Source organism: Neolamprologus multifasciatus, chromosome 14, assembly GCF_963576455.1.
Source record: "Neolamprologus multifasciatus chromosome 14, fNeoMul1.2, whole genome shotgun sequence".
In the NCBI taxonomy this organism is placed as follows: domain Eukaryota; kingdom Metazoa; phylum Chordata; class Actinopteri; order Cichliformes; family Cichlidae; genus Neolamprologus; species Neolamprologus multifasciatus.
Window position 1 is genome coordinate 8,632,362 of NC_140452.1, and position 25,594 is coordinate 8,657,955.

Genomic DNA, 25,594 nt, shown 5'->3' on the forward strand with positions numbered 1-25,594 from the left:
ACAGAATGAAAGGCAATTTGTCACATTTTCAATGAAGCACTTAGTGCTGTATTTCAAAAACAGAGCGAGCAGGAAGGATGTCAGAATAAACAAAACAAATCAGGCCTAATTGTATCTAAAATTAGATAACTGTAAGACAAGAGGAGTTGTAATAGTGAGGGAGGCAGCGGATGAAAGCGTAAATCAAGTCAAGATCAGGAAGAGGTGAGTAACAAAGCCCTGCCAAGCTTTACTGTTTTAGAAAAAAAAATCCTCACCTCAAGGTTACAAGCAGCCATGCTATGTGCAACAAATGAAATACTCAAGGAAGACATAAGTCTCATTAAGGCCCATAAAGGACATCCCTAATAAAATCCTCAGTCTGACATGCAAGAGCTCTCCAGTGATGGCTGATTAATTGCTGGTGCAAATGAAAGCATGAGAGGGAGCCGGGGCTCTGTGGCTGTAATTTATCCTCTCCTGTCCTGTCTTGTCCTCACAGCCTGGGGAGATTGCCCAGGAAGACAGGAGACAGAGAGTGGGTGGCTGGTTTGGAGGGGCAAGGGAGGGTATCAGCTTCATATTATGTGGAGGAAAACATGTTTAGGTGGCCAGTGAGATCATTTGTTTAGATTGCTTCAGTTATAACAAGCTGTATGTGATGACATCTGGGTGTTTGGATGGGGAGAAAAATTCCCCGAGCAGGTCAGACTGATAATGATGACTGCAACATGTTCTGTGAAGAAATATGGTGGCAGCAAAGATGACCCAAAATATATTCTCGGCAGTCATACATCAAGTAAAGACGGGGCTACTTTATGACAGCTTGCTCTGTAATCCATCAATAATACAATCTTGATGATTCTCAGTCAGAATATATATTTCATCATCTCCTTTTGTCAGATCTGTGTTTATGATTTATAGAGAGGTTCCCAAAGCCAAGAGGGCGCACTTGTCAAACATATGGCTAATGAGTGAGTCATTATTTCCATAAAATGCTTTGATGCGTTGCCTTTGATTATCTCTAAATCAGACCAAAGCGGATTAATCAGTGGTACGGGTAGCTTTAAGAATAGCCGATGATATATGTGGCTGCCTCGGTCGAGGTCATAAGACAGACATGGGGGTCCAAGGACAATCTGGGCCAGGATAATGTCCAGCTGAGGCCAGAAACACCTGCCCTCTAACTGTAATAAGTGGCTGTGTCACACAAAGAGGAGTGAAGAAAGAAACAAAGAAAAGAGGTTAGAGGAAAAAAAAGGAAGAGCAATGAGCAGCGGCAAAAAAGCACCACGGACTGAGATTCCTGCAGTCCCACCTGGTTTAATTCACACTCTACGTATGAGAAATAATTTGTTGCCTTTAACAAAAAAATAATTGGCATCACACACTTCCTCAGTGTTACTACTGAGATCCACAGTTAGTAGTAAAAACGTAATTTCTCTTCCCGCAGTTAGAAGCTGGCAACAAGACTTTGACTTTTATTTTATTTTTTTGGTGATTTAAAGTCAGACTATTTCAAGCAGAAATGTGGATTCTGCTACTTTTTTCTGCAGTTTTATTGATTGTCAAAATGACGAATGTTCACATAAGCAGCTTAAACGTGATATCAACTCAAAGTACAAAGTCTGCAATATTCTGTGTTTTGTTACTGTCAGTAAAATCCATTTGGTTTTATTAAGTGTTTTAATATTTTTCCTCCGTTGTCTGTGGCTCGCCCTTTTCATACTGATGACATAATTACAATGAAAAAAAAATCGCAAATAATCAATATCATTTGCCTAATGAAAGGGCTCTGTAATTTCCAGAAAGAAGAAAAACCTGCCTCACAGAGAGGTAGCAAGAATTTGTTAGGGGTTCATTCAAACTGCTAATTAATACATCTTTAAAATGTTTGTGCCAACAGCACAATGTAGATGTTGAACACAATCAATTCTCTGCATTTCTTAGACTAATTAACAGCAATAAATACATTAAATTAGGTTACAGAGACAAAACTTATTGGTAGAATCCAATCGCCAATGAATGAGATGGGTTTTCCTTATAGACTAACTTTAAAACTCATATTTTTTAATTTGCATTAAAGTTGTTATTTTGTGGTTCTGAATGAAGAAATTGTAAAAATGTTTTAATTGCAGATAGATCAGAAACATTTTTTAACAGAAAAGAGTAAAACATCTGGATATCTTTTTACTTAATTGAGCGACCTTACTAAGTTCTGATGTACTAAAGAGAGGACATACCGGGCTTTCCACTGATACCTCATGTGTTTGGGGGCCTCTTTTAGCTCCAGAGAGGCAGGAAATCACCAAAAAAGTTTAATGGGAAGATTCTTTTTTCCTCGGTTCTCAGGAAGATATTGTATTATATTTTACTGAGCTAATTTATTTCCATCCACTTAACGCTTATCCCATTCAGAGGTGGGGTACGCCCTGAACAGCTCGTCACAGAAGGACAACCATCCATTCGCACTCACATTCCCACCTATTTAGAATCAGCAGTTAACCTAACCCACAAGTTGCATTCCTTTGGACTGTTGGAGGAAACCGGAGTACTCGGAGAGAACCCACGCAGACAGGGGGGAGAATATATCCCAAAAAGGCCTTGAACCGGATGATGGATTTGCCCTTTCTACTGTCCTGGCTGTTTGGAAGTCCTGATTGTAAAATTCCAACAACATTTGGTGCACACCAGTCCTCTCTCCATCTTTCACCCTCATTTCCTTTCATCTCTCCACTGTCACCATCAACAAAAGACAAAAAATCCACCTAGTTTTCCTTTGAATCCTGCCTGTGTAGCAGTGTCATTATGTCAGCAATTAAGCTTGTGAGTGCATTATTATCACAATCAGAACAGCAGCTTTGATTGACAAAACTACACATACACACACACACACACAAAAATGGTTTCCTAACTATGAACAATAGAGAGTTTACTCAGACTGTGTAAATGTGCCGACAGCTTGAGCTTTATCAGAATGACGTGCGGACGGGCAGCAGCATCACAGTCGCGTTAGATTCCTGAATTTAACAAGCTGTTGCAAGCTGATTGAAGCCATGAAAAATTCAACTGGCCACATCACTGAAACAAGTTTCAAGGGCAAAAAGAAAAAAAATCAAAAGAAGTAAACCAACCTTAAACTCAACTGGCAGTTTAAGTGACGCTTAACTCACCAGCATGGAAGCAATAGCTTAATAACAGGAAACAGAAGCAACAAACGAGCAAAGGCTCGCTGCCAGACTCATTGTAACTGTCTGCCGGTGGTGCGCACGCTGCTGCTCTAACAGGTGATATATCATGTGAACCATCATACAGCTGGATAGAGTGGTGATGATTTAAAAGGCTCGGTGAGAGAAGACAGCTTGTCTGAGAGCCTTGTTTCGATGTGTCCGCAGTTAGACGCGATGTGCCTGAGAGTCACCTTCAAACGAAGCTCCTCCAGACTGAAGGCTTGATGGGCCTCATAAATACCAAACATAATTATGATCCAGCAGAAAACAAACCTTCATTTTTCAGGCCATTATGACAAGTAGGTCTTTGCATATCTCCGCTGACTGATATGTCATTGTGATATGTTTTATACTCCACAATTATGCCATCGCGGATGCCTGATGGCCGCACTGGCCTGGATTGGCAATACGTGGCCTCTGACTCAAGAGTGAGACGTTTGTCTGCAAATTGCGTGGGTGTTGATGACACAAGAGGTTATGAATATTCCAAAGTGACCTAGACAACACAAAGAGCGATGGCTGGAGACAAAAACAAACATGCAGTAGGTTTGTCTGACATGCTTGTGTGCCTAGAAAATCATTAAACACAATTATGCATAATCACCGGACAAAACATGTCACCCATCACACTAATAGTTTGTTTACTATGAATATATCACTTCAAACTTTACACGGTACATAAGCACAAGGTGACAGCATTTTGCTAATAATGACACTTACACTTACAATATATTTTGAAAGACAGGTGCTCCCCTGAGGGTAAGCCAACTGTCATTCAGCAGTTCATCAGCCATGGGCTCAATGTGTCATCCACGCAAGGTTTTCTACCTGTGCCGCTAATCAGCGAATAATCGAGTCAAAGAGACAACAAATAAATCTTTATTCTGCAAGAGTGATGTTTGCTGTTTGTATAAATAACCCAAGTAACTTTTCAAAGACTTTTGGTTTTGAGCGCGTGACAAATGCTACCATCTCCAAGCTGCACTTTCTGTACAGATGCGGTTCCACCTATTATTATCACGGAAATATAAAAGTGGCATCAATCTTCTTTTGCGAGCTTAAGCAAGACATGTCAAAAATAATTCTGCTTTATACTAATAACATATATGTGTGTATAAAGTGAAAGAAATGTATCGATTTCATAAAAATACAAGGTTGCACTAAAAGAATCTCGTGACAAACTGTTGAAGATCGGTAATTACATCTGTGTGAAGGCTTCTGAAGTTGCATTTAATCAACAGAATTACATTTTGATCTATAAGGCACTACAAAACTGTGACTGATATTAAGGGTATGGTTTTGACCTCAAGGGAAGCACAGCAAAATGCTGTTTAATTCATTTTTTCCACGTGTGTCCCTGAACACACACTCCAACCTTGAAATTGGACACAGGGATGAAAAAATACATTCCCAGCTCTCACCACACACACACACACACACATACACACACACACATACAAAGTGAAGATGTGTATGAATGTGAGCATCATTTAATACATTGGCCTGAACTACAACCTTGACTGAAGTCACGGAACAGATAGCAATGGAAACACAACTTCTTTACTCTCTTCAGTATTCATCTCCTTTCCACCTTTCCGCTGCAACAAATGAAGAATGGACATGGGCATAATTTTTTACTCTTTATGGCCAAAATGGAATTTAAACCATGTCTGTAATTGATTGTAAAACTCAAATAGTACACATGAAAGCAATAAGAAGAGTCAGTAAAGGGGAAGAAGATACTTTTATGGGGATAAAGATCAGTTTCCAACTAAAGTAAAGCTATGCAGGTTCTTTTAATGTGCCGCAGATAGTTACAAGAGATTGTTTAATTTTTAAGCTTGATTAGATTTGAAAGTTGCAGCACTGTCTCATTTTCTATAAAAATGGACAATAAAAGGACCAAAATAGCAATCTAAAACATAAGCTTAGGTAAAAAGGTCCAACTGTAGCTCAAACCTAACCTTTGAATAGTGGGCACAGTGGTGGGGTGTCTAGCACTGTCGCCTCGTGACTGTGTGATCTTCCTCCCACAGTTCAAAGACATGCATGTTAGGTTAATTAATGAATTTAAATTGGCTGTATGTGGGGATGTGAGAGCGTGTGGTTTTCCTATCTGCTTTGTGTTAGACCACCTCGCTGTGGTTTATCACGTCTTTGCTTTAATGGATGAATGGAGTTTGAAAAGATTCAAAAAGTGTCATAAATTAAATATCTCCCATTCTGCTGTTGGAAAATGTACAGAAGTGTTTTTGCAGAACCCTATGAAGTGAGCTGTGTACCTATTGGATAAAAATACAATCATCCCTTTGCCTAAATATCTTATAAAACATTTGCCAATTTTGTCTAAATTAGCACCTGAATTCTTGACTTGACTAAAAACAGATTTGTGAGGTCACAGTAACCTTATTTACCAGGAGATTATAGTAAGTTCACCCTTGAATCCAAGTGAATATCTGACAGTATTTTCCTCAAATACTGCACTAGAAGGAGATCCAGAGAAATATGGATGACTCTAAAACATAATGCCCAAGGCCATGGCTGTTTCTGTCACACAGTCCAGTCAGCAACTCTTTGGCAACCTCTAGTCGCTAGGAAAAATGTGCTTTCCCTGAAAGTTGCTGGATGTTGGAGGCTATCGTCAAGTGAAATCAGTCGCAAAGAGCCTGGTCCACACGCATGGTTTTCATGTAACATGTTGAACTGTATGCAAACAGTGAAACTTAGACAGAAATTGGTTAAAAAGCCCCTTTTCCATTAGTACCTGGATCCAATCCCCACAGTTCGCCACACTTTTCAGGGTTTTCCATTAGGTCATAGTACCTGGTACCAGGTACTAAAATGGTTCCAAGAGATCCGAGCAGGTACTAAAATGTGACATTGTCATACTGCATGCCACCAATTGGCTGGTCAGCGGCAGCACTCGATGACTCGTGAAAGCATCTCTCAATGAATATCAAAACCACCATTTTTTAAGCCCGACAATGAGGGAAATGGCAACTGTGGTCCCCGAGTCTGAGAAAAAGCCACAGACAGAACAGTATGTATATCCATCTTTGTTTTAGCGTTCATGACGCATACTAATTACGTCATGGGACGTTCTGACTCGTTGCTATAACAACGGCCACACACATTAGGTGGTACGGAAAAAAGTCGATCCAATCCGAGTTGACTCGTGGTGAGCCGCGGCAAGTTGACCAGAGTTGTTGCTAATGGAAAAGGGGCTATAGTGGTCACAGAGCTGGTTGCCAGTCATAAAGATGTGCCTTAAATGTGGGATAAGTAGAGCACTCTTTTATTACCACTGTAAAAATTAAGATATTTAATTCCCTTTACTTACAACACAGTTTGTGCACATATGAGGCAACATACAGTTCTGTTTTTTTTCTATCATACATATTGTTTTAATATGTTTTAAACAAGTGAAAGGACTTTGGCTGACATAATTCAATAGGTTTTTAAGAATCAGAGACACTATTTTAGTGTCTTTTAGTGTAAAGATTATTGCATTATCTGCATATATTTGAATATTAACATGTTGTCACATATTGCATAGATCATTAATGCGGTGCCATCATTACTTCCTATGAGATAAATATGATTTGATGATCTGATCATCTGATGATGACCTGATTACATTTTTCTAGAAAAATTTAAAAGTGTCCATTTCAATAAAAGGAGCTGATGACTGACACTGTTAAATTCTTTCTTTACAGTAACCGTGCAAGTGTTTTTATGCAGTAAACACTTCGCTTTTTCTGTTAAATGTTGCACTATATAAAGAATCTAAATTAAATTAGATGTAAATTGGATGTAAAGTGCTGCAGCCATGGTGTTTATTAGTCAGTAACTCTGCTATCTTAGCTATAGGGGTTGGCCTTTTTGTTAATGAATTGCTAATTCTGAATTCTACATCTTTTATTTTTGTCTTCAAAGTAGTTTTAGTCATTCTTGGCAGTTTTTCCCCATTCTCCTTTGTCCCTTAAGTTATCTGAATAAAAACATTTGTTTTGCCTATAGTATAGTCTATTACTTTCACCAGAATATTTGTCGGTATGCAAAAAGACCATTTTTAAGCAATCTGTCCCCATCGTTCATCAGTTTCCTGCATTCATCATTTAGCCAGGGCACAGTATTCCCTTTTCTTTTATTTTGATTCCTCCTTCTAATGAAACACTTCATTAATTTTTACAAGAAATAAATCACACCCGCTGTCTATGCCCCCATCTGTAATCACTTCAATCTAATCAGTCCCAATCAGCTTTTTCAAGGTTTTTCTGCTGGCTCTTGGGGACAGTTTCACGTTTGGATTTACCTTTAAGTGATTTTATAGTTTTAAATGAATTTTAAAAATGCTTTTTGAGAGCTTATCTTCCAAACCAAGCATACCGATCTCAGAAAACAAGCCCAGGAGCTCCATGTCCCAAACACTCACCATCAGGATTAGAAACCAATAAACCAAGACCGATCACACCACTAGAAGCAGTCCACAATACAACAAGTGGGCACAACAGCCCCAGAAGCACCTCTACATCCCACAGCCTGCCCTGAAAACCACTGGGAAAGCAGACCAGAACACCGCCGGACCACCAAACAGACCAGCATCCACATCTATGCCAGGAGCGACACTCTGAACATCAAATTACAGCTCCACCACAGGTGACTGTATGACGTTCATGCTGATAATAGGTGGCTTTGAGCCTGGGTTGGGTTCTATATAACCAACCAGTATTATTAGTGACAAGCTGTGCAAATCCCAGACATAAATCATGTGCTTGTGGTTGTCTCCTTAGATCAGTGCGCCGTGGCACATAGGTGTGCCGTGAGAAATGATCAGGTGTGCTGTGGAAAATTACATTGTCTTCCACTAGAGGGCAGTACAACCAGTGGCTCTAATTAATTACTTAATAGTCATGCTGTGAGTAAGACAACGCAGCGCGTAATAGCAATAGATAGATATTTGAAAAGAAAATATGACCTGGGTCCTGGACGACCCAGATGAAGGCCCTAGCATGACTAGTGGTCAGAAGAAAGCAAAAAAGTGTGACCGTGTGATTTTTCTAATGTGAAACATGTGCGTGGCTCCAAAAAGTTGGAAAACACTGCCTTAGATGGTACCTTGATATATCCACTGCTTAGAAACTTGGAAAATTAGGAGATGTTGGCTTCTCAGATTCAGTTCTTCTTTTGATTTTACAAAAGTGATGTGCTGACAGCAAAAATATTCTAGAAAATAAGTTATATTATAATCCAGTTTCATAATGCATATGTAGCCATCTTGCCTCAACACTGCTGCCAGGAAATCACCAAGCAATCTCTAGGCCCGTGTCACCACATTTCATGCATTTTCATCAAGTAGTATTACAAAAGAGAGAGACGCGATTTGAGAAAAAGGAATGCTTTCATGTCCTTTATCTAAAAAGAATTTAAAAGCTGTTGTTAAAAATTTCAGCTCTTTCTACCCTAATATCTGCTGCTTCACCTCAAGCAAGGCTGCTTTCTGATGATTCAAATAATTCCAGCCCCTCTCCTCAAATGGAACATTTTGATGGATTATGCAGTGTCAACCTTCACCGCGCTGAGCACATTTGAATAAATGTAGATTTGAGATTTACTGAAAGATGAGGCCAACATGTCAAAGTGATACACAACTGAATGCAAATGCTCTGACTTTGAAGCTCTAGCATTTCGAAAACGCAGAGTGGAATTTTACAAACTTTTATGTGCCGAATCTAAAATCGTTTCTTTTTTTCTATGTTAATTAAATTTATTCAGGTTGTTGTCACACCACGTATTGGCGTATTCCACTGACAGGCAGTAATGAAGTTAACAGTGATTTGCTCGTGCTCTGACATCTATTGTATAAACTGTCTTCATTACAGGAAGGGTTTTCATTTGCCATCATATCATTAGAAATTCAAAGGAAAGAGTTTTAAATGTGAAGAGATTCTGTTAAATTGGCCTGAACGTACGATAAAAAAAAAGGCAGAAGGAAAGAAAAACTCATTTGCGCAAAACAGTGAGAAACAATCAGCATAAACCTTAGAAGATATGACATTTGGGTACAAGTGACAAAATGAAATCATGTACAACAATCCTATTACACATGTATGCCATTTGACAACCCTTAAGTCTACTGATATTTGAACCAGAATAATCCATGTTGTGCAGGTCCAGCCTATTTATTCATGCACAGATCGTGATTCTCTCAGGGTTGGGGAAATCAGCTTTTGCTTCAATACCGCTTTTGTCACATGCATACTTCCCTGCCCTCGCTAACTACACTATCTCCCTGCCTGTTCAAGCAAAACTTTATGCTAAGTAAATCATTTACATCTCCCAAGCAGCCTATCTACATTTTCCAATAAAACCCTAAATTGATGGATGTCATCTTAGTGCTCACAGGCAATAACTCCTGCTGCTTCGAAATAACAATATGTTTTCGCTTTATGAGGTCTAGACATGCTATTCTTTTTAATGACATCCCTAGGCCAGTACTGTTTACATTTATTGATATCTGTTTTTAGACTGGAGCAACTCTGCCTTCCTTAGTGGTTTTCTGTACAGAGCTAAGTTTGACTTACGCTGACAACACAAAACTTTTCATTTGGTAAGTTTTGACCACAGAAAGAGGCTGTAAAAATATTTTGTTCATATTTTGTTCATATTCTTTTCTGAGATGCATCCTGTTGATGTTTTTTTTTAAAAGAGTGCAACTTAAAAAGCAAAACCTCAAAAGTAATTGATTTGGCAATTTTACATGTTATGAAAATTAAATTAAACTTTAAAACTATAACATATATTTGCAAAAGCAACTGCTGGGCAAGTAACTAAAGTGCATATCAAGTGGAAGTAGTATAATCAATGAATATTCCTCATGTGGTTTCATATGCACATTTCTTGGGAGTCTTCCATCATATTGGACATGATACACCCAGACGTTGTGTGTGAAAAAATATGTAGTCCCGATTGATTGGACAGTCATTTATAAAGAAGGCTATTCACGATAAACTTCCTTATGAATTCTTAGGTCCCTAGAAAACTGCCAAGATCAACTGATCTTTGCAGTGAAGACACCAACTTATGTGCAAACATTTGCTGTGCCTATAAAACTTGAAAAAATGCAACGCAAATTAGAACTGAAGGGCATTCCCTTTCAAAGTAATAGATGCACTTTAGCACTGCAAATGACATGTTTCAAACTTTTACTCTTAAAGCGAATGGTCTCCATTTCTAGTTTGTGTCACACTTTTAACAGTTTCGCTACCCCTCGGAGAGTACCTGCTAAATATCTGTAGAGAAGACAGCATGTTCCACCTAAAGTACGAGTGAATGCAGCAACCTACTAGCGGCCAAATCAATTGCAAGGTTTGGAAAATATAATTTTTTTCCCAAATGGCTAGGGATTGCCAAGAGGTCATTGCCAGGTCTAAAGTTCTGTGTGACTGGGGCTTCAGCGATCAATTTCCCAGCGACTACCAACAACCTCCAGAAAGCGCTAACCCAGTGGACACAGAATAAACCCTCCAGACCTGTAGGGCTGCACTATCACTTGACTGTACATTGTCACTATAACTGTAGAAAGTCACGGACAAGTTAACATCACATGGTTGGCAGGTATGTGTCTGCAAAACTTCACATGACTTATACTGCATGTAAAGCTTGATACACAAGCTGAATTCTGTTTTTAATAAAATAATTTCACAGGTTTAAAAGTATACTTCTAGTTACTGTGCCAATCATCTCCACCTTAAAGTAGAGCTAAGTTACAGCTAGCTAGCTAACCAGCTAACCTTAGCCATAATGCTTGCTAACAGTAGGCTACCGTTGCAAGAAATTACTGCCTTTTCAGGACAACAGAGCAATGGAGGACGGTCTATTGCAGGCATGGATAATTCATTTTCCTAAGGGGTCACAGGACAAATTGGCACTGCTGGGGAGGACTGAACCTAACTTCAGTTCTGATCATTATTAATTTGGTCCTTTTTTAAGCTTATTGGTATAGCCCTCCACAACAGTCCCAGTTTATCATGTAGTCCCTTGGGGAAATTAATTGTGCACTCCTGGTCTAGTATACCTGTAAACACTACGTTGGTTATGGGTTTCTGAATGCTGATGAAAACATATTTATTAAACAGCTTCTTTCATGAGCTGAATCTGAAATAAACACAGAATTTTCTCTCAAGTTGTAAACAGTTTTAGTGATTTCAGCTCTGAAATTTTGAGATCAATGCCATTTTTCTTGTTGCACTTAAAAACAGGACTGAATTGGACATAAGCTATTATCATGCATTATCAGCGAGCGCGTTAGCAGCTGATAACAATCAGGGTCAATCACATGAGCTCCTCTCATCTCTTTAAAAGCATTCCTCTCCCCATAGTGATGTATAATTTGGCAATGCCAGAGAGTTCAGAGGAGGTTCTCCCAAGAGGAAATTTATAATTTAAGGATGCGCAAGTGAAAAAAATGCAGCTAGCAAAATAAAGTGCCACAGGCGATGTTAAAACCCCAAATTTCCAACATGAACTAAATATGCAATTTGACATAATATAAACCAAATAATGGTGAACAACAAAAATGCAGTTTATTTTTTGTAGTTTAAATTTTTCACATTGTTAAGGAACATTTAGTTAGATTTGTTTCTTTCTACAAGCAGCTAAGTCACTATTGCCAAACTGGGAATGGAAGTGTTTGTGGCAGCACAAAGTGACAATTCCGGTAATGACTCTGTTTACGGCTCGCAAATAATGATCCTGTGAACCCCTGTACCATCAGAAAATAAGACAGCAAACTTTTGTGGCACACACCCGGATGAAAACAGAGCCCAGAGTTGACAGGAAGGAAGGAAAAAGCATTTCCGTACAGTGCACACAGCTACCGAGCAACTATTGAAATGACTGATAGCTCTCACAAGAGAGGGAGCAACGCTGATCCTTACAAGGAAAACAAAATCTTAATATGACTGATAGACAAGATGACAGACAGACTAAACCTCCGTTTCTGCACACACAGGTTCAAACAGTGTGCTACAGTGTCCACATATTTTACTAGTTACTGCCTTGTCCAAAAACTAGATCATTAACGCACTTAAAAATAAAGGCAAATTAAGCGCAAGAGAGGTGTTGAACCTTTTTGTAAACAGTAGCTCCCCACTAATGAGTACTGGCATGTCTTCTCCCTCTCTGAAGAATGCAAAACCAATTGAAACAGGTTTAGAGAGGGCATAAATTTCACAATGACCAATTAAATTCACAGTGTTTCAAAACTAGATGAGACCTGATTACACAAAAGAACATGAAAATCAAATATTACTGAAGTGAGAAGCAGACTTTGTTGTTTCTTCACCTTGCTACAGTATGGAGTTCTGGTTGTTAGCTACAAAGCCATCCACAAAGACAAAGGTCCTTCCTGATCAAGAACAGCCACTAAAATGTACGAATATGTGCCACTTTGCTATTCTACCTTTGAGCTGTCCCGTTGCCTCCATACATCTTCTTATGTTTTTATCGAGTGGCATATAAAAGTATGTAAAATGAACACTATGTAGTGCATAAAGGCAAACATTACAACAAAAAGGCTACCTTTAGAATAAAGGGAATACATGATTGATGTCTTGCTCCCATAAAAACGACACCTAACGACTTCCACCGTATCCTCAATGATGAGTTTTGAAACCTCAGTATATGTCAATAAAAATGTGGGTTGACATCCATTAGGATAGTTTCCAGGTTTTGCAAGGGTAGCTGTATATAAGCGGACGTGAAATATGACAGAAAACATAACGTTCAAGGATTAATCCTATAGGTTCTCAATAAGTAAAGAGTTAAGCTATAACTTTACAACAATAAATGGGAAGCATGGATAGAAAGTTGGGTTATTTGTTGTGGATTTGAATAAATGAAAGTTCTGCTTGTTAGTAATGGAAAAGGGAAACATTCAGTGGGTGTGCCCTCCCACAAATAGACCCCCACCGCCCCCCCCAAAAAAACTTCATCACAAATTCAAAGCATTAAGACTGTGCACTTTGCATATATTTATATATGCAAATATAACAGCTCTTCCATTTTTGCCCGAATTTGTACACTGGTGGAACAAAGAATAAAGTAGAGATGAAAGAATTAACTTGAGTGAAAATCTGACATGTGGAATCGGCTTATCTTGACAAATGAATAGCATTAATGAAGGTATGCAGCTTAGATCCATGTTCCTGTTTTTTTAAGCTCTAAAACTATTTTGTGCAATATAAGTTGCACTTTTAATAGGAAGGTTATAGAGGGTTTGGAAGCAGTAACACAAGAACAAAACAAACGTCAACACATAATGATAAAGCAAAAACATGCATTCTGGCTCCATTAAGGCCCCCACAGCTCATTAAGGGAGTCTCAAGACGGTGTAGACCCCACTGGGAAAACAGAAAACAGCATACAGCCACATACTGAATGAAAAAAAATCATAAACTAAATAATCATAACAAGAATACAAAATGCCTTTTTAAAAAAGTAAAATAAATAAATAAAATCTAAATTAACGCAATTAAATTTCTTAAAATGTTTTGGAGGCTTTGGTTTCAACCCGTTGGTCAGTTTGTTTGGTCCGTTAAAGCACAATCAGCAGTGTATATATTTTAAAAAAGATAATAATGCTTCCATATATTTTGACAAGATCCCCAACATCACTAACTGAACTGAAGCCCCAAACCATGACCCGACTGGTGTACCTCTCTCCTGACCTCCATGTGTATACTTCATTTTTTTAACCAAAGCATTCAAATTTGTATAAGACCTGTCTTATGGAGAGACACATCTTTGCTGGACTTTTTCCTATTTCTCATGGACATGACTTTGAGATACTGCTCATCTGCTGTAGATAGTTTTTGTAGGCCTGACACCTCTTTTTCTTGTCCTATACTTGTCCAGTTTGTCCCATTTTTTTAAGAACACACCGCACACCATGTCGACATATGGCAAGTTTTCGGTTAATAGCTCTTTAGGAATCAACTTGTTGTTCCAAAAATACTATTTTCTGCCTGTCGAACTGTGTTATCCTTGACATTTTTCATAGATTCGACTAAAGAAACTGGTACAAGTGAGTGTTTTTGTGACAGGCTGCTAGGGAGAAGGGCTTGAAGATACAATTTAAAAATGAGACTTTGATAAGTTGTTATGTGCAGACACAACACTGGTTCATCCTTTTAGTTAGGTGGCTTTTCTTAAGCTTAAATGAGTCATAGGTCGGTATTAGCAAAAAACAAAAAAAAACTAAGTGGCATTTCTTTTTATTTTTCAGTTAATTGCTTTGATATTTTATCTTTATTTGACAGCCACTGGAGAGGTAGGGGAACTATGGAGTGAGCAACACAGCAGCATGACATCCAACATAGGTCCCCCATCTAGTAGAATAGTGCCAACAGCTTGCCAATAACAGAGATATTTAACTTATTTTTCCATTAATGCATTATTATTACATTTCAATGGCCTCGGTATAGTTTCATGTTTTCCCGCATATAGCCGACACCAACACCTCTTTCAAATGAACATGCATGTGGAGAGCAGCTATAATCCAGCACTGTCGCAAAAGAAGAGAAAACAGATGCAAGGTATTTCTTTCTGTTAGTTGAATTTTTAAATGGGAGCCTAACATAACAGCGTATTTCCAGATGCTAATTAATCATCTCTTCTCGGCTTTATTTTGTTCCACCACGTGTTTGGTGAAAAAATTTGCTGTTTGCAGACAAAGACAAGTGGAAAATAAACTCCCCGGTGTCTCTTTCTTTCTCCCTCGCTCTCTGTCTCACAAGCAGCAGTCGTGCTCTTGTGTTTGGACCACATAGTGTGCACTTTGGTGGGTGGATAGTAATACCCTAACTGAGTTCCCCACAAGCTCTTCATCCGCTGCCCACTCTGCTATCAAATGCTGGCAAATATGCAGGGGAGGTAGAAGGTTGCCCGGTCCTATCATCTGGGAACCAGAGTGTGCATGTATATATGCGGGATTCTCTTAGGCCACATATTAGGCCTCTTGGATTTTATTGATTGGTGATGGTATATATACTCAAGTGCCTCAAGTACTGTATGACTGAAACAAGTACATACTGGGTCTTTGAGAACTTTAAGCTATAGTAAGATCATTTTATTTTAGGGAATATTCACCAAGAATAAAAAGTAACTAGATATCATAAGATGTTTTTTAGCACCACATACAGAATCTTTTTTGTTTAAAACGAGTGTGCAACATGAATTTAATCAGGTTTTGCAGCACAGCGATACTGATAAAGTATACTTAGTACAGTTGGTATGCAGACTAAGAAAGTCTTTATTTTTGAGGATGCTGTTGATGCGATCATTCGCACACAAAGAAAAATTAAAACTAATTGTGTGAAACAGCTTGAAGAACTTTTCAAACAACACAAATTCTATTTTCAATCGTTGGACATGGATTTGATTCTGAAATAGAAAAGCTCCCATGCGTTACGCTCACCATCTGAGCTTCAGGGCAGCTGATGGCTTAGTGGCTCTGGGTTAAATTTCCTTGTTAGCTACAAACAGACTGTTATTTGGAAGCCATTGGATCAAGCCCATATTTCCTTTCAAATACATTTACCTGTCATCTCAGATGTAAACAATGTGACTTTGAGTTTCCCCTTTCCATTAGCTCTATTGCCTCCCATGTCTCGCCGCAGTGCAATGACTCAAGTATGAAAAGTAATCAATAGGCTTCTGGTTTGGGTGAATGAGTCTTAGTGCTTGGTTTGCACAGTCTTGATCGGCCTGACAATGACAGATTATAGTGCTGTATCTGAGGGTAATTAAGATGGGTCTATCGTCACGCTGATAATTCAAGAGCATGATGCCCCAGAGGCTGGCAACACCAACCTGTCAGACAACAACTCACTTCTGAGTAAACAGCATCCGAATTTCACCTTGAGCAGCACTCACTGTATGGATTCTGCAACGATGATTAGCTCTTACATTTTTATCCCTACTACAGACTTACTTTCATCAGGTTAAACCAAGTGTATCTGAACATATATATATATATATATACATGCCTAATTATATTAAATTCAGATCACTTATGGGGGCAGCCATCTATCCGTGCATCCATCCAAGTAGAATCTGGGGGCAACAGCCAGTCTGTCAAGGCTGGCTAATAATATGTGTGATATGCCACCAAGTACGTGATGTTAACCCAACCTACAACCCCAGAACAAATGTTTCTGTTTAGAGCTGCTTAATGTGTTCAGTCAAAGGATGTATCTCTTCAATCAAAGGAAATCTTTTAAAACCTAATACCCAGCAGCGATAGAGACTAGATCTGCATACCGACTTAAAAACAGCGGGGATACAGCTAGCCTTGCTTTGTCGAGAAATATCAAAATCTACTTACTATGTTCTGTATGGTTCACTATTTCATTGGCTAATTTCTTGAATACTTGAATCTAAAGTAACATCACCAGTTTGTCTTTTATGAAGGCTTGAGCACCAAACTATGTCTTTGTGGGTGGCACTCTCTCATTGGAGTCTAAAAATGTCGCCTTGCTCTCGTCAGTCCAGGGTTGATTTTTGGTCTGGATTACACAAACAACCTGCAATATGTTAATCAGTGAACTTTAAAGGTGCCGGTTGATGTGTTTTTCTAGCCTTTATGCAAAGCTAAGGCTCCATATACATAAATAAGGCCAACAAATATTACAAATATGCATCACTGTCACCAAGTGCAATACGGCAACAATGTTCAATCAGCAAACAGACCATTAAAATCAAGTCAGCTACACATCGTCAACATCTAACGTATATCAGGGGTATATGTTAGATGTTTTTTCATCAGTTAAATGAATAAATCATTGGAAAAATACTGCCAAATATTCTGATCACCCACTTTATGAAGAAGGTCCCATTTTCTGTTTTTCATGCTTTTCAAAAGAGATGATTTTTTTTGCTTTCTTCCGCTTTGTAACATTTTATCGAATAACTAAACCATTTTCAAAAACAGTTGGGAAAGCAGCATTACATTTAAAAAGAGGCATAATTTTGGACTATACGTTCTCAGAATAAATCATATTCTGGGAATATGTCTGATTTCTTTAATACATGTTTGTTCTTTCCAGATGACATCACTGAGTAAAACAAATTAGGAAAACTTTAAGGTGCAATGGTTGCAGTGTTAAAACAAAACTTAAAGTACTAAGGTATTCTAATGTTGTCCCTGTGTAAGGGAACAACATTTCATCAAGCTTGAATAAATTCATTCGGAGCGTGCCAACAAGAAAAGCAGGGACTGATTCCACAGGAGGGTGCAAGGCAAGAGCCGTCCTTGTCTTAATATGTTACTGGATATGCACGAGCTGACAATCTTTGATTTTTCCAATTTCACTATATTCTCAGAATAAAGTGTGATAGCTGCAACAATTGTCTTTCTATTAGAAGAGTAGGATTTATTGATTAGTGAAATGTTTGCATTCTGCCGGCACTGAGGAATAGTTGTATTTTTGATTTTGTAAAGCAGCGCTGCATCACTCCCACTTGTATGCTACTGTTTACACTGGACTCTGAGCACACACTGGTTATTTTATCAGGCTCAGATCCACCCAAACAAGCCACGAGAGGAGAAAGAAAGGAGCTGCTCCATTCCTGATGTGTGAAATGCAACTAAGCTCTGCCAGGGGAAGAGAAATTCCTGCCTTCAGACTTCTAAATAACCTGCCATCAAGCCACAGTGGACAAAGTGGATAAAAGGAGGGGGAGGAGGGGGGCGTGGGCAATATTTCCAAATGTGGAAACGTACTGATAAACTGACTCCGGGTCATTTTTCTTAGAAAATCAAACAAAATCTCCTCTTTTATAAGTTAAATACTGCAGCTACCAATTGGAACCTTTTTCATTCTTATTCCAGCAGTGGATTAGAGGGAACTCGATAACTGAATTTATTGATTAGGGATGCAGTCTACTCTAAGAGAAAAAGTCCTTTCTCCTCCACATTCATCAACTGTTATTTAGTCCTAATGTTGTGAGTTATCATCTGTGCCATCCACCCTCGAGGTTCTCTCTTTGTTCAGTCCTTTTTGCCATGACTAATCTAAAGACAACGCAATTTGTTAAAATATTATTTAAATAATTTGGGTTGCCCATAAGAAAAAGCATTCACGACCTGGATAATCATCAATAGGAAAATCCTTGCCTATTTTGATTCCCCTTTGTTTCAAGCAGTGCAATTTTTGATGGTTTAACACTGAAATGAAATACATCATCTAATATTTTGTGAGAATCACAACTCAGATATTGAATATGACACATGGATGAGTGGACAAATTTTGCAGAATGGCCCTTTGGGTCCATCTGATCTGTGTAATTTCTGATAATGTGAAACGTCTCCCCAGAATCTGTCAAAATCTAGCAAGAGGACCCAGCTTAGCTTGGTGGGTGCAAAATGTGAAATGCCATGATGGCCAGTCGATTGCATGTCATGTTACAAACTCGTAATTTTTATAATGCTGCACAACCCTCAACCATACTGAGGTTAAGAGCCAGTTTCACCTCATTTTTGAGCTGTACCGCCCACAAAGTGACTGTTTTGGTTGGCTCTCACCTCTCAAAAAATCCACATTCGAGATCAAAATGCAGACAGACACAGTCAGAGTCTGCCTGATGAACGTATTTGAGCATTTAGCAGCTAAAGAGCAACCAACAATGCAGCTATAAGAGAGGAACAATTGAGCGGCAATAATTTTTTAAATAAAATAAAATCATTTTTATGCAGATAAATAAAAAACTAAATGTCGACACAGTCCAATATCTTTTATCATGTTTCAGAGTTTTTGTAGAATTTGTTTCTCATTTTCATGGCTGTATACAGTAATAAGATTTCTCAGTATTTATTAATTTGAGCATTTATAATTTATTTCATGTGGTCTTCCTATTCATTTGATATTGAACGTCTTTGCATCAGAGAGAGCCAGAAAATGTGAATTTACATAAAATTACTGCCAAATCTTCAAATGTATATTCAACAAAGAGTGGCGTGCAGTTGCCACTGTACAACAACAAACCACCCCTCCTTGGCTACCCAAAGCCATGTGCAGTAGATGTTTAGCTACGACACGGTAGAATCGCCGTAATTGAATAAGCATCTCATTCAACGTGAGAAGGATATATTAGAAAGTACAACAGCAACCAGTTAATGTCAAGTAGCGATCGCAGTAGATATTAGCAATGCCACTGTCTTAGATTGAATCACATTGCACTGCGGTAAATTCAGAGAAGGTTTAAAGGTGTCAAAGTGAATCTATTACACCGTTACTGGCATCTGTGAACTTGTATTTGGCGAAATGAATAGTCATACTGACACCAACAACCCAAACCTAACTTTAGCAAGCAATCAATCGTGTTTTGTGGAGGTTTTTTCATTGTTTGTTTATTGTTTCTTTTTTTATTACTTTAACCGTTATGGAGGGTTTCTACCCACTGCAGTTCTTCATTTCCAAAGTGCTGTGCTTTGACTGCTCTACGGCCTTAATGGTGGCTTGTAATTGCTCCATCACCCACACTAATGTGCACTCTATGTCCCTTTCAAAACAAAATCTTTGCATTTACTTTTTTTTTGTCATTGCGGTCCTGATTGTCAGCGTCTAAGCATCGCAGCCAATAGAGTGAGGTCTCCCAGATCCAGGGAACAGAGAGAACAATGTCATATTCATAAGCAGAGACATCAGCACTCCTGCTCATTACCACAGCACTGTGAATGGAGGCTTCTGTCCCCACAATCATGAAAGAACCTGTCATCTGTCTGTTTCTCCTAATTGACTGTTTACTACATTTCAACACAGACAGACAGACACATTTTTGATCGGCCTCAGTTTGTCATTCAGTTGTACATAAATTCCTTACATAGAAGATCCACAGTTTTTGTTTTGTTTTTTTTTTTTGGTGGCAGGCTGGTTGGGGGTGTTGGTAATAATAACTACACAACTCAGGGTGATGTAGGTCTCCAGCACTACCTCCTGTGACCTTGACAAAACAACCTGATAGAGCATTTACTTAAAGGTCCTGCTATAAAGTGCATGGACAAAAACCCTCATGCCCAGCACCCAGGGAGATACTTTTAAAGGGACGTTGGAGTCTTTCAGAAATTGAAAGGAATATAAAGTCAAGGATAGAAAGAGATTTTCAATTTTTCCTAACACGGACCTCCATAACCACCTTCTTTCTCTGTGTATATTGGCTGGCTTACAACAACACCTGACGTGAAAGGACAAGTGTTGAAGTGAAATCTGCCCATTTGCCTTGAGCTACAAGGACCCTCTGCACGTAGATTCATTTTATAAGCTCAAAGAGAGTGTGTGTGTTTGATCGCGAGTGCACATTCACACACTCTGCCTTGCAGAGACTAGATAGAGATGGCTTTAACTGCATTTGATTTACAGATGAGCCCGTGTAATCTTTGCATTTTCACACAGCATATACAGTAGGAAGATGCAGCCTGGAAGTGTGATGCTCTCTGTGAAGTAATAAAACTCCAGTCTATATGATTTCCATTGTTGCAGCTCCTACAAGTGGCTACATTTCTTACATGCATCACCTGCCATTTTTCTGCCAGCCGCTCGCTTTCCAACAGTAAGATTAGCTGCCACCGCATAAAGTAGTGCCATGCATTATCCAGCAATTAGAGTGAGGCTTATTAAGCAGAGTTTAATGTAAATTTAATGAGCAATAAATTCAATTTCTTTAAATAGAAGAGAATATTATTGTTACAAATGATGTACTGTAGTGATCTCACTGTACAGGCCATGAAATACTTTGCAAGCGGGCACATATCAATGAGCCATTAAGTGCCGTATTACATTTATCCCGAAACACTGTACTGTACTGTAAGTGCTATTTTATAGAGATAGTCAAAAGAAGGCCACTTCAGTTTGCTACACAAATGGCACTAATGAACTGAGAGCTGAAACAGTTACTCAATTAATCGATTTGTGGATTCGCACAAAATTAATCTGCATCTACTTTGGTAATAAAGTAATTGTTTGAGGCGATTTTTGAGAACTAATGCCAAGCTTCCCTGGGGAATTTGAGGCTTTTCTTTGTCTTTTGTGAAACTAAACTGCACACCTTCAAGCCTTAGACTTTTAGTCAGCCAAATAATGCAGTTTGATCGGGTTACCTTGGGCTTTGGAAGACTCGTAGACTATTGATCTAGATACTCTGGCAGTCAGTCAGTTAGTACCTAAGTACAAATTTTAGCTTTTTAATAAGGCAGTTATTTGGTATTTGTAGTTACTTCACAGAATTATTTGCTAAATACAAAACCCTAAAAGGAAATAATGAGCTGGATTTATATACTACATATATATTCAAAAAAAAGTAAATGCATATATGAATAACATTTTACTGTTGTCTAACTGCAATGGTAAAATGTTCAAAATTAGTAAAATGCAGGGAAACATTACACTGTGCAGGAAAAAAAATTAAAAGAGGATATTTTTATTCATTTTTTTTGATATTTGATCCTGTAGGGCTCAACAAAAATATGCCAAGTCAAATATGAATGTACTTCTTCGAGGCCCCAGCTTGCACCACTGGCACACACTAGCGGAAAAAAACGTGGGGAGCTCAACATTTGTATGATGACTGAAGAACTAAAACACTGCCACCCTCCAGAATCCGAAGAGACAAATAGAAATTGAGGGAAGAGCAGCACACCGCGAGCAGATTTCAGTAGGATCTGTTTCAACGCCAAACCCCACCACAAGGAGCCAGAGTCAAACGTCTTCAATCACTCACTGGGTCACATGCCAACTGGCAACCGAGAGTACCGTAACAACTGTATGTTTCCTTTTGTTTCTCCCAGACCCTTTCCTTCAGCAGCGCGTTGAGGCTTCATGACAGCTCGTATTGATCCACTTCACCATCACTCAGTCCTGACGAATGACTTTAAACTGGCAATAAGTGGGATTATGCAACCTTCTGAAATTCAACCATCTGATCTGCTACAACAGGCCGAGCCCCAGGAGACGCAGGCAGAGAAATACTGCTAAACGGATACGTTGGTGAAATGCAAAGTCTGGGCATTTCATAACAGGATGCTGAGAAGCTCTTTAGCATTATCAGTGCTTCCCTTTACACCTATCACTATGCACATTTTGTGATAGGAAACATCGATTTAGTGAAACTATTCTCGTCTCACTAGTTCAAATCCACACATTCTGGATTGTTTACAAAGAAAAATTTGAAAGCTGTAAAAAGCAGAGTTTTCCCACTGCACACACAGAGTTTGGGCCTTTTTTCTTTTGCACCCAGCACTCACACATGGACAGCCAGAGAGCTGAATAAACTAGGGTCACATCCAACCCTTTCTCACTTGGGGATTTTTACCTGAAAGAAGAGGTCACACGAGTTTCCTGTAACGCTGCAGCTCTCAGCGTGCCGAGCTTGGGGTTGTTTCACATTCACGATGCATTATTTTATTCAGCTGAGAGGTTAATTAAATTAATGTGACAAGGAGACGCCAGACAATGCTGTAAATGTCATTTAACCGCTATTCAACACAAACTATAATAAATTCAACAACTGTGAAATGAAAGTCTCACAAGCAGTGAACTGGAAAAAAACACAATGTCTAAAACTTCCTTTGACTAGTAACCTCATTTTGGGAACACTCTTTACCACTTGGGCGAGCACAGGCATGCGGTGATTAGTTTCTGCAGACCTGTTGATGTGTGCTGCAGATGCCACTGTTGTACGGTGTGCCTGCAATTTCTAAAAAATAAATAAAATAAAATAAACTGCTAAAAAAAAGGGGGGGGGGGGGGGGTCGCTCAAGTAATCTTCAAGTGTAAACCTGTCACTGCAACTGTTGCTTGCCATTTTAACAACCCGGGGATTGACAGCACAACATGTCCATCCTACCTCTGGGAGGGATTTAAAGTGGCTCCAAGCTGACATTTTAACCGCTTCACATGCGTCACATTGTCAGCGGATACGTTTTCCAGGGGAAAAAAAAACACTGACGCATGCAACTCTGATGCAAACGCGGTGGAATAACGGGGAAATGATGGGACTGAGCACTGCAATAGCCACGCACATTTAGTTAGCCCTGGTTAGTGCAGTTACGCTGTGAAAAAACAAGAGTAACAAAGACATGACAGATTTACATTTCCCAGCGTCACTCAGTGAGGGGAAAAGTGAAGACTGCGGACCGGGAACACACACGGTCAGCAGCGGCTGCAGTTGTGCGGCCAGAGGACAATGTGCGAGACTAGAGCTGCAATGCGTGTTTTTCCTCCAAAGCGCACCTGGAGCCCAGACTTGGGAGATTTGTAGACACAGAGATGAGTTGGGACTGTGAAGGGTTATGCGGTATAAGCAAAGGATACGAGCGCACTCCAGCCGTGCTCTATCCTCTCTCTCAAGGCACAAGAGTCGACCACGTTTCAGTGAGCAATTGCCTTGTACTTGCCCTGGGTCAAAATACTGTACGACCACTTCACTCGATTATCTCTGGCGATACTTTATCTCCGCCTGTCCTAACTGTGCAGCGCTGAGAATACTTTTTTCTAGCAGTCCTATCTGTAGCTGTGCTGCAGTGAAAAACTCAGGACAGCACCCCTTTTAATCAGCGCTAAAATAAGACCACACGATAAGCAACCCAACAGTCTCGAGAAACGGCGTGAGTAATTTGGAGTCGACGGCACTATCGGAGAAATAGAAAGTGATGCTGAGATTTGGAGGGGAAGCTTGTGCGCATCTAGAGCGCAAACGCACCACAACTTCTCCCGGTACTCCTCGGGCTTTTGCTGTGGAAGGGCTATTTCTACATTAGGTACGGACACACACGAGAAGCCCCACCAAAATAAAAACATGCATACACCTACGAAAACACGTACCTTTCGGAAGAAACGCCGCTGAAATCACGAAAACAAAGAAAGAAATTGCGAGAGATCCGCTTCCCGTGATCGCCATGTTGGACACCTGCTTGAGACTGGCGGCGCTAAATCACCTAGAGACGGCCATGGGATGAAAATGTAGACACATGAGAGGCGGAGGGAGGGCTCAAGCAGGGAGCCCGCTATGATATTGGACTGCGTTGTGTTGCAATGACATGCAGGCCTATAAAACACTATAGGAATATTACAGTAATACCTGGAGACTTTACAGAAATGTAAAACAAACCCGGAATCACCCGAAAGCCCAGCAGGAATATTGAAAGAATATTACAGTAATTCCACGGGAAGTGTAAAAAACATGCAGGGAGGTGTGGTGATTTCACCACCGAGAACCACAGACACTTTATAGGAATATTATAGTAATTTTATTTTATGGTTATAGCTTTTTAGTTCATGTAAGTGAAACCAGGCTGTCCCCAGCTCGCTGCGCTTTGGCTTTATAGCTGACGCACAAATAACTCTGAGGTAGAAGAAGCGTTTAGTTTCTTATTTTTACGCAGCAGTTAGTCCAATGAGAGTAATATTTGGTAATTGAATTGTGTATTCTTATATTTACGATGCGCATCAATAAGCTAAAGGAGCAACATGGGTTTATAATGTATCCACAGGTTTTAACAGTTTGTCTGTGTGTTGTGTGTGTGTTCAATAACACGTGTGTTAAAAGGACCGCAACAGCCTGTTTAATTAAAGGAATAATTAGTAAAGTTTGGTGAAACGCTGTTCTCGGAGGTTTTGCTTAATGCCTACTCAAAGAGCGCCCCCTTTTCTTTAACTTTTGTATTGCATCCTTTGGTTGTGGCAGTGGTGGCGTGCTCCTCGAAATGAGGAGAAAACATGTCAGAAATCACATCAGAGGTGATCATTTATTTTTGAACGGAAATGTAATATTGCAGATTATTAATAAGTGTGACCGCCTGAACCCTCTGTTGTTCTCCTGCTCTATACTTTTTTCATTTTTTTTTTATATCATACCTCCTAATGTTTCAAGTCCCTCAAGTTATTCTCACCTGAAACATGGTACATGTGGACTATCTTGTGGGAATCACAGCGCTACAGAGAACTGTGCATGACGACGTTGAATCTCATTTCCCTTTTTCATTGTGTCAAAACAGCACAAAGGCTGCTAATTGCACAATCTATTCTCTGAGACTGCGTGTCAGTCCTCATTCCATGGATGAGTAGATAGCATTTAGAACTTCACTCTAATGCTGCAGCCGTCCCTATCACTACAGATTGAATTCCACACATCAAATTTATTTCAGATGTTATTATCTGTGGCAGCTTGCCAGTTCTGCCTGCCACTCACACAATGTCTCCACAAGGTGTTTTCTCCTCACAGCACTGGCCAGCCTGTTTTACTTTCTGACAGCATAGCATTGGTGGGCACCAGTCTGCAAAGTGCACCTGGTCGAGGCATCCTCAATAAGTCATAATTTCATATTTTTT

General features: G+C 39.4%; 1 protein-coding gene across 3 annotated transcripts in view; it reads right to left on the reverse strand.

Annotated features, from left to right (window-relative positions):
• cadm1b (cell adhesion molecule 1b) overlaps positions 1-24,230 on the reverse strand; it is a 171,601-nt gene extending 147,371 nt beyond the window's left edge. For 2 of the 3 annotated variants that reach the window (XM_085131687.1, XM_085131685.1), the window contains exon 1: positions 24,089-24,229. In XM_085131687.1, coding sequence (XP_084987813.1) covers positions 24,089-24,164 — 76 coding nt within the window. In that variant the 5' untranslated portion in view covers positions 24,165-24,229. Of the gene's footprint in view, positions 1-24,088 lie in introns of all 3 variants that reach the window. The other variant, XM_085131686.1, reaches the window with a different exon arrangement.
• Positions 24,231-25,594: the final 1,364 nt, after the last annotated feature.